The sequence below is a fragment of the Kryptolebias marmoratus genome, linkage group LG12, assembly GCF_001649575.2.
Source record: "Kryptolebias marmoratus isolate JLee-2015 linkage group LG12, ASM164957v2, whole genome shotgun sequence".
Lineage (NCBI taxonomy): Eukaryota > Metazoa > Chordata > Actinopteri > Cyprinodontiformes > Rivulidae > Kryptolebias > Kryptolebias marmoratus.
The window spans coordinates 3688186-3701614 of NC_051441.1; the positions used below are offsets into that span (position 1 = coordinate 3688186).

At 46.5% G+C, this 13429-nt stretch overlaps 3 protein-coding genes across 6 annotated transcripts; 1 reads left to right on the plus strand and 2 right to left on the minus strand.

Moving 5' to 3' along the window:
• The first annotated feature begins 367 nt into the window (after nucleotides 1-367).
• On the plus strand, nucleotides 368-6780 carry atxn7l3 (ataxin 7-like 3). Of its 4 annotated transcripts, none has more exons than XM_017419480.3 (14): nucleotides 368-562; nucleotides 851-887; nucleotides 970-1028; nucleotides 1266-1398; nucleotides 1482-1653; nucleotides 1724-1821; nucleotides 1902-1924; nucleotides 2008-2053; nucleotides 2286-2323; nucleotides 2418-2486; nucleotides 2564-2607; nucleotides 3888-3959; nucleotides 5107-5237; nucleotides 5322-6780. In XM_017419480.3, the coding sequence occupies exons 3-14, from the start codon at nucleotides 978-980 to the stop codon at nucleotides 5522-5524; spliced, it is 1080 nt and encodes a 359-aa protein (XP_017274969.1). In that variant the 5' UTR covers nucleotides 368-562; nucleotides 851-887; nucleotides 970-977; the 3' UTR covers nucleotides 5525-6780. The 4 variants fall into 4 exon arrangements, 3 of the variants coding, with proteins under 3 accessions (XP_017274969.1, XP_037834525.1, XP_017274968.1); XM_017419479.3 differs by having other exon boundaries at nucleotides 369-562; nucleotides 965-1028; XM_037978597.1 differs by lacking the exon at nucleotides 3888-3959 and having other exon boundaries at nucleotides 965-1028.
• On the minus strand, nucleotides 6405-9468 carry tmub2 (transmembrane and ubiquitin-like domain containing 2). Its single transcript, XM_017419483.3, has 3 exons — nucleotides 9313-9468; nucleotides 8147-8745; nucleotides 6405-7753 (listed from the first exon to the last, which is right to left on the minus strand). The coding sequence occupies exons 2-3, from the start codon at nucleotides 8728-8730 to the stop codon at nucleotides 7360-7362; spliced, it is 978 nt and encodes a 325-aa protein (XP_017274972.1). The 5' UTR covers nucleotides 8731-8745; nucleotides 9313-9468; the 3' UTR covers nucleotides 6405-7359.
• A 717-nt stretch (nucleotides 9469-10185) lies between these two features.
• asb16 (ankyrin repeat and SOCS box containing 16) lies at nucleotides 10186-13243 on the minus strand. The gene is made up of 7 exons (XM_017419356.3): nucleotides 12889-13243; nucleotides 12405-12753; nucleotides 12072-12339; nucleotides 11266-11674; nucleotides 11096-11179; nucleotides 10520-10630; nucleotides 10186-10434 (listed from the first exon to the last, which is right to left on the minus strand). The coding sequence occupies exons 2-7, from the start codon at nucleotides 12733-12735 to the stop codon at nucleotides 10249-10251; spliced, it is 1389 nt and encodes a 462-aa protein (XP_017274845.1). The 5' UTR covers nucleotides 12736-12753; nucleotides 12889-13243; the 3' UTR covers nucleotides 10186-10248.
• Nucleotides 13244-13429: the final 186 nt, after the last annotated feature.

Consider the following 13429-nt stretch of genomic DNA (forward strand, 5'->3'; position numbering starts at 1 on the left):
AGTTTACCTCTTCTTTACTTCATGATTCAAGTCAGAGAAAGATGCACACATTAAGAGTTTAATTATGTCGTGTGACATTATCTCTGACACACCTGAACTTACTTCTGAAAAGAGTTAATGGACGTTTACTAAATTTAAATATTTCACGGAACATATATCAAGCTATAAAGCATTATTATTATATTGGCAAAACAGAAAAACTCATTTATCTTATTGTTTTTTTCCACTTGATCGCAAACTTCCTCGTGGCTTTTACTTTGAAGGCTGAACCGGAAGCAGATTTTCTTTTTTTTTTAATCTTTTTTTTCTTCTATTATTTCTTCGTCGGGCTCTTTGGCGTCGAACTGGTTTTTAAACTGTAGTTTAGCTGAGAAAAAAAAAAAAATATATATATATATATATATATATAAAAATAAATAAATAAAAATAAAAACCGCGACGTTAAACCGCCGCTTCCGACGAGGACGATGTCGAGCCCGTAGAAACAAAGATGGCGGCAGCTCGAGGGCCGCTCCGGTTCCGTCGCTCCTGATTCAGGCTGAGTTTTCGGTTTGACAGGAGGGTAAGAGGAAACAGGTTTCCAGCCGACATTACCCGCTTTCTGTTCGTCTTTTAATGCTTTATTTTACCTTTTATGTTGCTCTCTTATGCTGTGTGTATTGAGCTAAAATTAAAATAATGATAAAAAATGAAAGCATTAATATTAAATCCTTCACTTTTCTCTGCTCTGACTCACTTACATCACTCAGGTTTAACCTTCAATCTGTTGTTGTGCTTTTATGTTGGTTCCAGTATATTTATGCACCTTTTGAGTCAATTTCAGGTGTAAATATTCCCTCCTTTCTGACAGAATGAAGCTAGATCTGCAGCCAGAGTTAATTTTAACAGTAGGTGGTAATTTCCTGGTCTTAAATCTGCCTCTGCTTGTAGTTTTTTCTTTGTGCTAAAATCTCATCATTTCCAGCACAGGTTTTCAAATGAAAATGGAGGAAATGCGTCTCTCAGGCCCAGACAACACCAAACTGGAGGTAAAGAGCAAATAAATCCTGAAAAAATTAAAATTTTAAACGAGGCGGGCGATGATGTCAGCACCTGTTAGCAAAATATCTCATTAACCAGTGGGTGTATTATGTTGAACCTCTCAGGAAATGACCATTAATGATGAAAACGGCTCTTATCTTCACCGCCTTTGTTGTCGTTCTGTAGCGTAAATGGCGAACAGGAAGTGCCTGAATGAGTAAACTGTGGCGTTTTGTGTCTCGCAGGCCTTGATGCAGGACATCTACTCGGAGCTGGTGGAGGACGCCTGTTTGGGCCTGTGTTTTGAGGTGCACCGCGCCGTGAAGCAGGGCTACTTCTTCCTGGATGAGACGGACCAGGAGAGCATGAAGGAGTTCGGTTGGTGCCGCCGCCGCCGCCGTCGTGTTTGTCGTTTGTCTCCCCGGGGCGTGTCCTCACCTGCCGTGCCCTGTTCTCCCCAGAGATCGTGGACCAGCCGGGGGTGGACATCTTCGGGCAGGTGTTCAACCAGTGGAAGAACAAGGAGTGCGAGTGCCCCAACTGCAGGAGGCTGATCGCCGCCTCCCGCTTTGCGCCGCACCTGGAGAAATGCCTCGGGATGGGGCGCAACAGCAGCCGCATCGCCAGCCGCAGGTCGCTCCCGTCACGCCCGCTCTCTCCGAGCGTCAGTGGTTTGGGTTTTAATCCGACGCGCTTGTTTCAGGTTGGCCAGCAACAACAACATGAGCAAATCGGAGAGCGATCAGGAAGATAACGACGACGTTAACGACAACGACTGGTCGTACGGAGCAGAGAAGAAAGGTGAGCGCCGCTTCGGGTGGACTCGTTCAGACGGGCTTCGGCTTGATGTTCATTTAATAAACAAGCTTCTTATTTTGCAGCCAAGAAGAGAAAATCCGATAAGGTACTCGTTTTATTTTCTGTAGGTCTTCTCGTCTGTAATGAGCCGTTTTCACCTCATTTCTTTTCTTCTTTTTATTCTTACAGAATCAGAATTCCCCGAGGAGATCCAAATCTCTGAAACATAAAAACGGTGAGTAGGTGCCGATGCTGGCGGTGTGGTTTAGCGGAGGGGATTAGGTTCTGTCTGCAGATCAGGCTGTTCCAGGTAAGTCGCAGGAAGCTGTAACTCGGCGCGAGATAAACCGTCCGAGCGGCGTCTGTGTCGTGGCGGTCGGTGTTTCTGTAGCTGGAAGGTTTGAGTGAATAAAAACAGAATTTCTTTTAATCAATAAAGTTCAGCAGATATGTTTGATTTTTTCCAGGTGAGCTCGGGAGCAGCATCGCCTCAGAGTCGTACAAGGTGACCAATCCTCCGAAGGTTTCATAAACTTCATATTGATCTCTTCAGGAAGTAATGACCCATTCCTTGTGTGTTCGTTTACCTTTTACTCCAGTACAACTACAACACGGGAATCAGTTACGAAAGCCTGGGTCCCGATGAAGTCAGGTCTCTGCTGACGACGGTGAGAAGCTTTCAGCGGATTTTTCCTTTCATCCTCGGCTCCGATCGCACGCACTCATCATTCATTTGTTTCTGCAGCAATGTGGGGTGATCTCCGAGCACACCAAGAAGATGTGCACCAGGTAAACAAACGGCCGAACCGCTCCCGCCCGCCTCCCGTTCAGGTCGAGGTTCCAGCTGTGAGGAATCTGGAGACAAGTTCATTTAGTTTGAGACCATGACTAAGTCAGGGGTGCACAAGTGGCAGCTCGTAATTCAAGTTCTCCTGGGACACAGATTGACTCACAAAGAGAAAATCTGCTAAAATCTTCATAATTTACCAAAGAGAAAATAAAGTACAACCGCTTTTAACGGTAAGGATTTACACGTTGGGACGCTGGTCATTAGAAACGATCAGTGTGTGAAAAACTACGTCCTTTTTGACTCTTCAGGTGTAAAAGTATTGATTCGTTCAGGTGTGAGCACCTCAACGCCAGGGAGGAAAGTCATCAGCAGTGACCTTATGACCTCAGAGGAGCAGTTCTTGCTGGTGTTGACGTTCTCTCTGCGGCGAGCGAGTCAGTTTTGGGTCGAACCGTGAGGCGTCAGAGCGACGGCGAGCCGCGGAGGCGTTTATAATCGAAGCTCACGTTGGTGCAGTTCTCTCTGAAAGGACAGGTGGCAGTATGCGACACAAGCAGAGGAAATGTGGTTAAAAAAGAGGAGAAAATGGCCGACTCTCACACACACGCACATTCAGGAGGAAGAGCTGTTGACTTTATGGCTGCGGAGCGCCCAAAAGACGCCACCTGGATCGCCGCTTCTTCTGTTTTTATTTTCTTCATCTTGACCGTCTGCAGCAGGCGTCTCTTCCCGGGAGTCTGGAGCCGTTTGGTTATCTCAGCAACCTCTCAGACACAGGACGATCTGCTCCGCAAGTCCTCCATTTTTAAATGGAGCGCGATCCGCCGGGCGGGGACCGTGGGATTGTTGGCGCGTTAAATGTTCGATGTGTTTGATGTGAACCGCTCTGAACCGCACCGTGTAAGAATCCCGCCTCAGATGAGCGCATGAACGTCTGTAAACCTCAGTGAACTGAAGGTGGGACAGAAACTGTTACTGAAAGATGGTTTTACATCGTTTTACGTCACTGGATGTTAGTTTTTTACACACTTCTCCTGTATGGTGTAATATTTTACATACTTGATCATTAAAACCTTACATTTAAAAGCAGAAGTACATTTTTTTATTCATGAAGACAACTCCTCGTTAGGCAGACGCGCTCCGTCCCGCCTGATTGTGTCCCCGCTGTCCGTCCCAGGACGGGAGCTGTCTTTCATCACGCCGTCCCCGTGCTGGCGTGGTGAAGGACAGCCGAGCCGTGCGGGCGGACCGTCAGTCACGCCGCCTTGTGTCCCTCCAGGTCTCAGCGATGTCCCCAACACACGGACGAGCAGAGGAGGACCGTCAGGGTGTTCCTCCTGGGGCCGTCCGCGTGAGTGCCCCGCCCCCTTCTTCTTAGATGAAGCCATGCTTGAATTAATGCTGCCGCCACCGTTTGGATCATTGCTGTTGGTCGACGTGTAAAAAAAATGTCCAGCCATGTCTGAAAAGTGAAGCCAATAATTCATTTTTTTTGTTTTGCACCATTTCTGAGTTGATTTTACTGAAGTTTTACAAGAAACTGACCTTTTTTATTATCTCTGATCATATCATTACCTTGATCATTGATATCAAGCTTAAATTAAAGTCCAATTTAGACTTAGAATGATTATAAAACGTTGTATATTTAGCAAAACAGCTCATTTTAGTATCAGTCGTTTCATTCATCCTTTTCTGATCACATCTGATTAAAACCAACCAAAATGTTTGGGGTTTAAGTTTATAGATCACAAAACCGGTGGCTAATTTAATTTAAATAAAATACCTACTAATAGTGTTCAGGCTTTTAAAAAAATAAATAAACAAACATCTGCAGTCAGTTCCTCTCAGGAATAAATCAGAAACACAAACTGTGTCATTCGTTTAGAAACAGTTTCTTTTCCGTAAAATTACTAAAAGCTGCAAAAAGTTCAAAAGAAGACAGTAATATCTTTAAATAATTTGTTTTATTTAAAATAAATATCTATATATATTTGTCTCACTGTCATGTTTAAACAAAGACAAGAAGAAAATTCCCACAAATACAGAACTGGAGGTTTGTTTTTTTTTTGGGGGGGGGCAAATAATTAAAGGTGCTTACGTAAAAATTGATAATGTATGTTTCTGAAATGCGGGTCTGCACTCAATGTAAACAAAGCTGAATCCACTGAGAACCAGCTGAAGGATCAGGCTGGTCGTAGTCTGCGTAGGTGAACAAATATGGCAGAATCAGAGACGTTTCTCGAGTCAAATCTGAGCGTTCAAACGTAACAAAACCTCCAAACTGTTGGACTTTTAGATCCCGAACAGCTCCTCGGTTCACAGCTCTTAGTTTCAGTCACTTCGGCTGTTTCTGGAAGTTCATCAGGTCACAAATTCTGCTAAAGAAGTTTGAATTTAAAGACATAAACGTCGATTTGACGACCTTTGAACTCAAACACGCAGCAGGAGTTCAGTTTTGACCCTTTATCGCTTGTTTCTGGTTGTTTTTTGCGGATCAGGCCGGCGCTGCCCGACGCCGAGCTGGAGAGCAGCAGCTTCGACATTCCCGACGGTCCGAGCCTGATGAGCCGCCTGCAGTGGGAAGACTCCTCGGACATTTCCCCTGCCGACTCGGCGTCCTCCAAAGCCAGTAAGGACGCCGCCGTGCCGCCAGGTTGTTGTTGTTTTTAACGCGTGAAGCTGAACGAGAAGCCCGTCTCGTCCCGTCTCACAGGTGCCAACCATTCGGACTCCCGGAGGCCCAAGAAGAAGAAGAGGCCGGCTCTGGGTCTGAGCAGCGCAGGAGGAAGTGGAGGCCTGGCTGAAGGCGGCGGCGGCATGGGCGGCTCTCAGAGTAATTTAAGCTTAATGACCAAAAAGAAGAAGCCCAAAATCTCAGCAGCTTTCATTTCCAGCATCTACGATGACATGAATTAACTCGGACCGGTCTCCACAACAGAACCTCCAGGTCAGAGCAACACGGGACTTTATTTATTCAGGTTTCAGGGCGGAAACTCGTCACAGCGCCACAAACCTGAATGAAATCAGAGCGATGACATCCTGAGGACCTGACGGTGCCTTCAGGTGTCACTCCTGTCTGGTCCTGAGATGATCTTTCCTTCCTGCGCTGAGAAAAACTAAAGACGTGCAATAAATGTTTCTAAGTTTGTCTTAAATTGAGATTAAAATAGGATTTATTAGGAATGAATTTGGACGACAGGGTCTCCTGCAGCTTCCCCCGTATCCGCTCAGCTGGAACATTCAGCAGGAAAACTTGACATTTCATCACTTTTTTGTTCTGAATTCAAGCCTTTAAATTCTCTCCGTGGCTTCCTGAAACCTTCGGCTTCTTTCTGATTGCTTGCTTCCTCTGCAGCCGACAGAAATCAGTGATTCGACTCACAGCTGTGGCTTTTTAACTCTCAGATCCGACTTTCATTCAGCGTTTTCACAAAACTATGCATCTTCCAAAGTGACATTTTCGTGAAGGTCTGTGTGCCATTTTAACTGTTTCACTTGAATGTGTACCTTTATTTTTAACGCCTTTATGGAGATGTAAATACTTTCTGTTTAGGTGGAGCTCTGGGTGTTTTGTGAAGCATCGGGCCTCCGGGTCGCTCGCACAGAGAACAGGAACTCAAACTGAATCATGAATCCGATATAGTTGTTGTTGTTGTTGTTTTTCAGTCACCTATAAATGACCTAAAACAGAAATCAGGGCTGCTTGTTGTTCCTGAGGAGGAGTTAGTGCATCGTGTGCGCCTCGACCAAATTAGGAGGCAGAAACTTTGCACTTTATTTGTACATTTTTACTTAATTTTCCTATAAATATAATATATATAAAACGTGAGCTGCGATATCTAGCGGACGGCAGGCACGTCTTTTTATCGTGTTTGTGTTTGGGACCAACCTGCGGAGCGATTTAACGAGTTGTTAAAGACCAGAGCTTCATGTCGAATGGCTTTAATTCTGGTAAAGTTGTCTGGAAATGACGTGTAAACCGAGCCGGTTTGGTAAGTATGGATTTCCTTGCGTCGCTTTTTGTGGAGCTAAAAAGCCGAAGTTTCCTCGTGGCTTGGGGTGAACGCGGCGTCGAGCGTGATTCGTACCTGGATGTTACACGTTGTTTTGGTTTTTTCCCTGGCTGCCATGCGTTGTAATGTTTGTGTTTAAATAAACGTTTGCTGAAGCTGGTTTGGTTGGAAATGCTTTAATTTTAGATACGAGTCCAGCATCATCAGGATGTAAGTGCCAGACGGAGCTTCATCTGATGCGTTCGGTTTTATTATTTACAGAACACTTATTTACAGTTTCTTCTAAAAAAACAAAACAAAAACAAAGTGTCATGTTTAGTAAATGTTTAAATAAGGCTAAATCTACGAAGCAACAACAAGTCTTTTATAATTTCTTCATATATCTTTTGAGTCCATCTGATTTAAAGGAGTTTAAAAACATGGAAACTTCTCTAAAAAAAAAGAGAATAATGCATGAAGTTTTAACAGTAGACGGTAAAACAAGATGAAGTGTTTTCGTGTTTTCAGAGACACTAAATGCTCCAGTTAAATCAGTTCTCACTCGCTGCTTTTAGAGAATACAATCTGTTTTTTTGTTTTTTGGTACATGCACAGACAGGCTCACCTCCTGTCGGCTGCAGCATCGAGTCACTTCCTCATCAGTCCGTCTCCCTGCTCGCCAGCCTACTGCTGGGCTTATTTATATATATTTATATTTTTTTTAATTCACAATACGTATCTGCAGGTGTGGCCGCCTTCTCAGCGGCTGTGCATCCCAAAGATCAGAAAGCTAAAGAACACAGTGACTCCCACCAGGGAGATGGTCGCGGGGGCGGTGAAGAACTGCCTGTAGTTGATGCGGAAGTACCACACCACGGCCAGGATCACCACGAACACAGGCACCACCAGGCTGCTGGTGCTGACGGCCACGCTCACAGCCCTGAAGCCTCCGGACACGCCGGAGCCGGCTCCCGATCCCGCCCCAGACGGCGCCCCCTCCTCCGGACCGGCTTCCTGTACGCCCTGGGAGACGTGGCAGTGGATCACACTGTTATCGGTGATGTTGAGGGAAAACAGAGTCCTCTTTGGGTCCTGCAGCAGCTGGCCTCGGTAGATTAATTTAACCTGGTGCTCCCGACCTGAGAAACATTTGCTGCAAAAAACACAAAGATATTTTAAATGAATAGTTCCACATTTTGATATATATGCTAATTAGATTTAAACCAAATGAACAGACGTTTTAGCACAAAGACTGCAAACAGAAACAGATTGGCTCTTTCTAACAAAAACTGTCTTTAAGAACCTAATTAGTGGCGTCTTGTTCGTATAACCCAAACATTTCAGCTTCAGCTTGTGGTCTTGCTCTGATCTGATTTAAGTTTTTTAGGTGGCGTCTCGTCAAGCTGTGACTGTTTAAAGACCGGTCCATGACTCAAATCGCATCAATCTGCGCCACTGAAGCCACTAAAAGGAAGCTCGTCCGCACATTTCCCACCGCGTCAAACTGATCTGGGCGCTGTCGAAGTGTGCGGCTTGTTTCACAAACCTTTTCAGCACTCCAACTGTATCCTGTGGTTCCACGACAGCCACTTCCTCCGTGTCGTTCAGAAACTTCAATCGGACAGAGATGGAGGTGGCAGTGGTGGTCAAAACGGATGTGGTCTTCACAGGCTTCTGTTCCACCTCCTCGTCGTCATCCTCGTCATCCTCCTCCTCGTCCTCCTCATCTTCAGAGGTGTGTATCCTTCCAGTTTGAGGGTTTTTGCTCTGAATGTCCAGCATCAGATCAGTCCACACCCCCTCAGCCCCCTCGCCTGTCCCCTCAGACTCTCCTCTGTCGGACGCCGCCTCGCCTTCGTCCGGCTTGTTCTCCTGCGAGGGCGGAGCTGTCTGCTGCTCCGGGGCGTCGGCGCCGGCAGACCCTCCGCCGTAGCTGTCGTGGCCCCCCAGACCTATCAGAGAGGCATGAGCACCCACAGTAAGGATGGTGCCCAGGATGTGGTCTCCCCGGTCGGCCACGTGAGTCGAGAGCCAGGCCAGGACGAGGGCGACAGCCAGGAGCAGCACGCCGCCTGCCGCCGCCGCCTCGTCCCCCATCCCATCCAACAGGGTGAGCGCACAGACCGCCATCTCTGTCCTCCGGTCCTGCAGAGACGAGAAAGAGAGCACAAATCTGACTCGTCCTCATGCAGGTCAGTCTTACATCAGCAGCTCTAACATGACAAACGTTTCTCTGACTTCATGCATGAAAACAACTTTTATTTTAGGGTAAAATGAAAAATTCAGACAATACTTCTTCAAAAAGCTCAGGCCTTCTTGCAGATCAAGAAAACCCTGTTTTGCACCAAAACATTCCTTCAAGCTCAAGAAAGGAGTGTTATATTAGATGTAAACACTGAAACAACAGCTGTTTGTTTCTGGGAGCCGAACCTCCGATTGTCAACATTTATATCATGTTATATTTTTGTCACAGTCTGGTTTCAGTCTTTATCTAAAAAGCTAAAAAAAACTTGTTGTTCTGTTAAACTAATATGTAGTTCGAGCTTCTTACAACGAGCTAACTTAGCAACAATGCTAACAACTAGCCAGCTATCTGTTAGCATTGTTGCTAACGACCTTCGGGTGTTTACAACTCGGTTAGCTTCTGTCGCGACAGTTTCCTGCCTGAACACCTTCAGCTTTTATTAAATAAAGTATTCGGACCAGTCTTACCTGTCGGGGGTATTTTAAAAAATAAAAATAAAATTAAATTTAAAAAAAAATCAGAGCATGATTAAACACCAGGTTCAGCTCCAGTTAGCCGCTGTGGCTAAATAAAAAAAAAATAAACACAATGCAGGCGGCGTGACGTCACCGGGAGGAGGAGGGACGGTTGTTATGGAAACGAGCCCCGCTTGTTGCTCCTCCCCCTCCCAGCCGTTTATTAACAAACTGACAAACTGCCGATTTAAACAGACAAACTACGCTAATAACGCAAAATAAACGACGACGTAATGACAACACAAACGATCTAAACAACCGTTTAAAACAAATTAGAACTCCTGTTTTTATTCTTTGTAGCAACTGTAAAGAAAAAGTGCCACAAGCAGCCGTTTTAAATGGCTGCGTCAACATAAATAAACTATCTCCTAATATTACTGTGAGCGCCGGTGAAGCTCGCTGTTTTAACTGTTTGAAAAACAATCACTACCAAAAGTCTGCCGAGTAACTTGTAATAAATCGGCAAAATCAGCGGAGTCTGGGTTTTTGTTGCCAACAGTTCCGAGTTGTTTGTTTACATCCGGTTAATGCAGAGGACACTTCGGATAGGCAGTAAAATAATCCCCGGATGTGGAAATGGTGTTAGAAGCATAAAAAATTCAAATGAAAACGCAGCTGATGAGGCTTTAAACGTCTCTCCAGCTTTATCCCCGAGCTGTCTGGAGTGCTCCTTGGTCTTCATGATGCTGTTTGCTGTGATGTTTATGCAGCAAACTTCTGAGACCTTCCCAAGCCGTCTGGATTTACTGAGATTAAACGAGACACGGGAGGACTTTAATTTCTGATTAAATGACTCCTGAGGACAAACTTTTTTTTAGATTTAAATTTTTATTTCTGTAACATAAATTCAAATTACAGCTCAAAGGAAGGAAAAGTGTTTCGGGAGTTTTATCTGAGCGTCCCGTCGTCGCAGAGCAGCAGATAGTCCCTCACCGAGGCGGGAATGTCCAGTCTGCTGACGGCCGAGTGACATGAAGCTGCTAGCTGCTGCCGCACAGAACATCGACAGAGATGCTGCAGCGAGCGAGGACAGGCGCTCCTCTGACGCAGCAGCTCCAGGAAAGGCCGGTTCTCCTGAGGCACAGAGAAAGAAACGTCACAAGGAGGAGGAGGAGGAGGAGGAGGAGGAGGAGGACGACGAGTTCAAGCTCCAGCTCACCTGGAGGGCCTCAGCAGGCAGAGAGTCGAGCCACTCCTGGGGAGGGAGGGAGGAAGAGGAGTTCAGCATCACCTCCAGAAGGGCGGGAGAGATGGAGCAAAGCTCCAGCATCTGAAGGAAAACACAAAAATAAACAAACATACAAAAAAATACACAGAAAAACAGCTAAAACTGACCTGTTAGCTCTCAGAATACCTGAAGGGGATCAGTCTCAACTACTACCACTCATTTACTTTTAGCTACTTAGCTACTTTTAGCTTTCAGCTACCCTTCTGATACTTTTGGCTAGCCTGCTAGTATCCTTCTGCTTTTATTATATTAGCTTTTAGCTAGCCTTTTACTACTTTTAGCTTTCAGATAACGTTTTGTTACTTTCAGCTTCTAGCTAGCCTTTTGCCATTTTTAACTTTTAGCTACTGTTCTGCTACATTTAAACTGTTGTTAATGTTTTAAAGTAAGTATTTAAGTATTTGTACTTGTAACTACAGTAAAAAGGTGAAATCTGTTTCAGGCTGAGGCTTTGTTCGGCTGATTTCTGACAGGTTTTCGTCGGTTTCGGCTCGTGTTCGGCTGAACCTTCAGTGAAGCTGGTTTGGCTCCGTGGTTCAGCAGGGATCGGGCTATTTCCTGGGGCTGTTGGTTCGGGTAATCCTCCAACACCTGAAGGACCAAGAAGAAGACCGTTCAGTCCAAACGTCAGAGCTCGAGTACCGCTCCGTGAGGTCCACCCGTCCCCCGTCCTCCACCTGCAGCAGGCAGTCCATCGGCGTGTACCCTGCGCAGTTGACCACGTCGGCCTTGGCCTCGTGCTGCAGCAGGACCTCTACGATCCTGGAGCAGCAGTTGGCGCAGGCGTTGTGCAGCGGGGTGTGCTGCTTCCTGCCTGCGGTCCGGGGGTCGGCTCCTGCGTCCAGGAGCTTCTGGATGACGCGGAGGTACCGTCCCGCCTCGGACGGCCTCTCTGCTCCGGAGCACGCTGCGTTCAGAGGAGTCTCCCCCTCTTGGTTAGTGGCTAAGACGTCTGCTCCGTGGAGGAGGAAGAGCTCCACGTGCTCCTCCAGGCCTCGCCGGGCGGCCACGTGCAGCGGGGTGAGCCTCGACTCTCTGCTCCTCGCGTTGACGTCTGCGCCTCCTTCCACCAGCAGCTCGGCGCAGCTGGAAAACACAAACACTGAGAAAGTCCCGCTGCAAACATTTTAACACTTCATGATCGATTTACTCTCAGAAAGTAATGAAGATGATCTGGAGTCCACCTAATTCAAGATGGCCACCACAGCTAATCTGGTACTTATATGTCCTGATATGTATCAAGTCAAAGAAACAGGTACCAGAGAAGAAGTGGATTAGGTGTGGTAGCCATCTTGGGTACTTCCATGGTATCAGCTCAGTGTTTGTAAAATTGAATTATTGCCATTTTTGTGTTTGCTAAGATCCCTTTATTGTGGTGGCCATCTTGAATTAGGTTGTCTCCCGATGATTCGTGGTAACTAAGGGCAAAGACATCATCGTCCGGCTGCCATATTTAAACTTGTAAATGGAGGTTTTCACTGACTGGAGCGACTGCGCAGAGGAGCAGAGGTGAAGAGGAGCGCTGCCGTCTGCCGCCAGCAGCTCAGGATCTGCGCTGTGGCTCAGCAGCAGCTGGACGCAGACGGCGTGGCCTCCCACGCAGGCATCGTGGAGAGCCGTGTCGCCCCCGGGGTCTGCGTTGACCTCTGCCCCACGGGACAGCAGCTCCTCCACGCACGCCGCGTGGCCCCCGCTGGCCGCCAGGCGTAAGGCGGAGGTCTGTTTCACCTTGGAGCTCAGCGTCCACATCCCTGCCAGAGGAGCAGAGAGGCGTTAATGAGCCTAAGCTGTTAAACGGAACGTCCTGAAGTCTTACCCAGCTCAGGGGCCCACAGCATCTCCTCGTGCACCGTCTCCATCAGGGCGTTGACCATCGCCGAGTCCTTTAGCACCGCGTACACCCCTTTCATGTCCCCACACATGAAGGTGTTGTGGATGGCCGTGTCCCTGCAGCGGACCTGAGCCGGAGGGGCCCGGACCTCCTGCAGCCGCTGCTGCCTGGGAGGAGGCCGAGGGGCCCGAGGCAGAGGGAACCGGGTCATGGCTCTCCTGTGGGCCAAAGCTCGCCGGGCATCTTCCCACTCCTGAAGCTCCTGCTCCAGTCTGAGAGAGCGCAGGGAGGTGGAGGTGAATGTGTCCTTTGACATGGGATCCTGAAATATGACCTGTAAAAATAAAATCTTTGTCATTCAGGTAAACTAAACAGAATTACAGGCATCTCAGCAGAACTCTACACATTAACCTTCTGCCTCTGAAGCACTTCTACTCACAGAAATGTCACACAGACAACTTTAACTCACCCTTCACCGGAACTGAATCCACTTTAATTTCTCTTTTAAGTTAAACTATTATAATAACACATTTAAATTTAATGTCCTTAATTTGTAGACAGTCACAAGCTTGTTTCTCAAGTACAAGTTCAGCTCCAGATATTAATAGATCCCCATGAAAGCTGATATGCGTCATGCTTGCTGTGGCCACCAGATGGCACTAGTGACCTAAAATGTATCAAATCAAAGAGAAAATAAATGCCAAGAGGACTGTTTAGTTCACAGACAAAATAAAAGAAATCCCTACGTCCCCCATAACGTTGTTTTAACGCTGAATAAGATGTCATTATTTTAAGTGTTTTAAATGAAAAAAATACATACTACGCTCAAACATTAACCGCTCTCAGATAATCACACCTTCATACTAATACAAAATAACAAAAATAAAAAATAAACAAAATTACTTATATATGTATAAAAGGCATAATGGCATGTCTAATGTAAAAATCTGACGATGTCGATTGTTTTGTACTTTGGGAGCAGGCATTTCGTGGCTAAAATGAACCGAAGC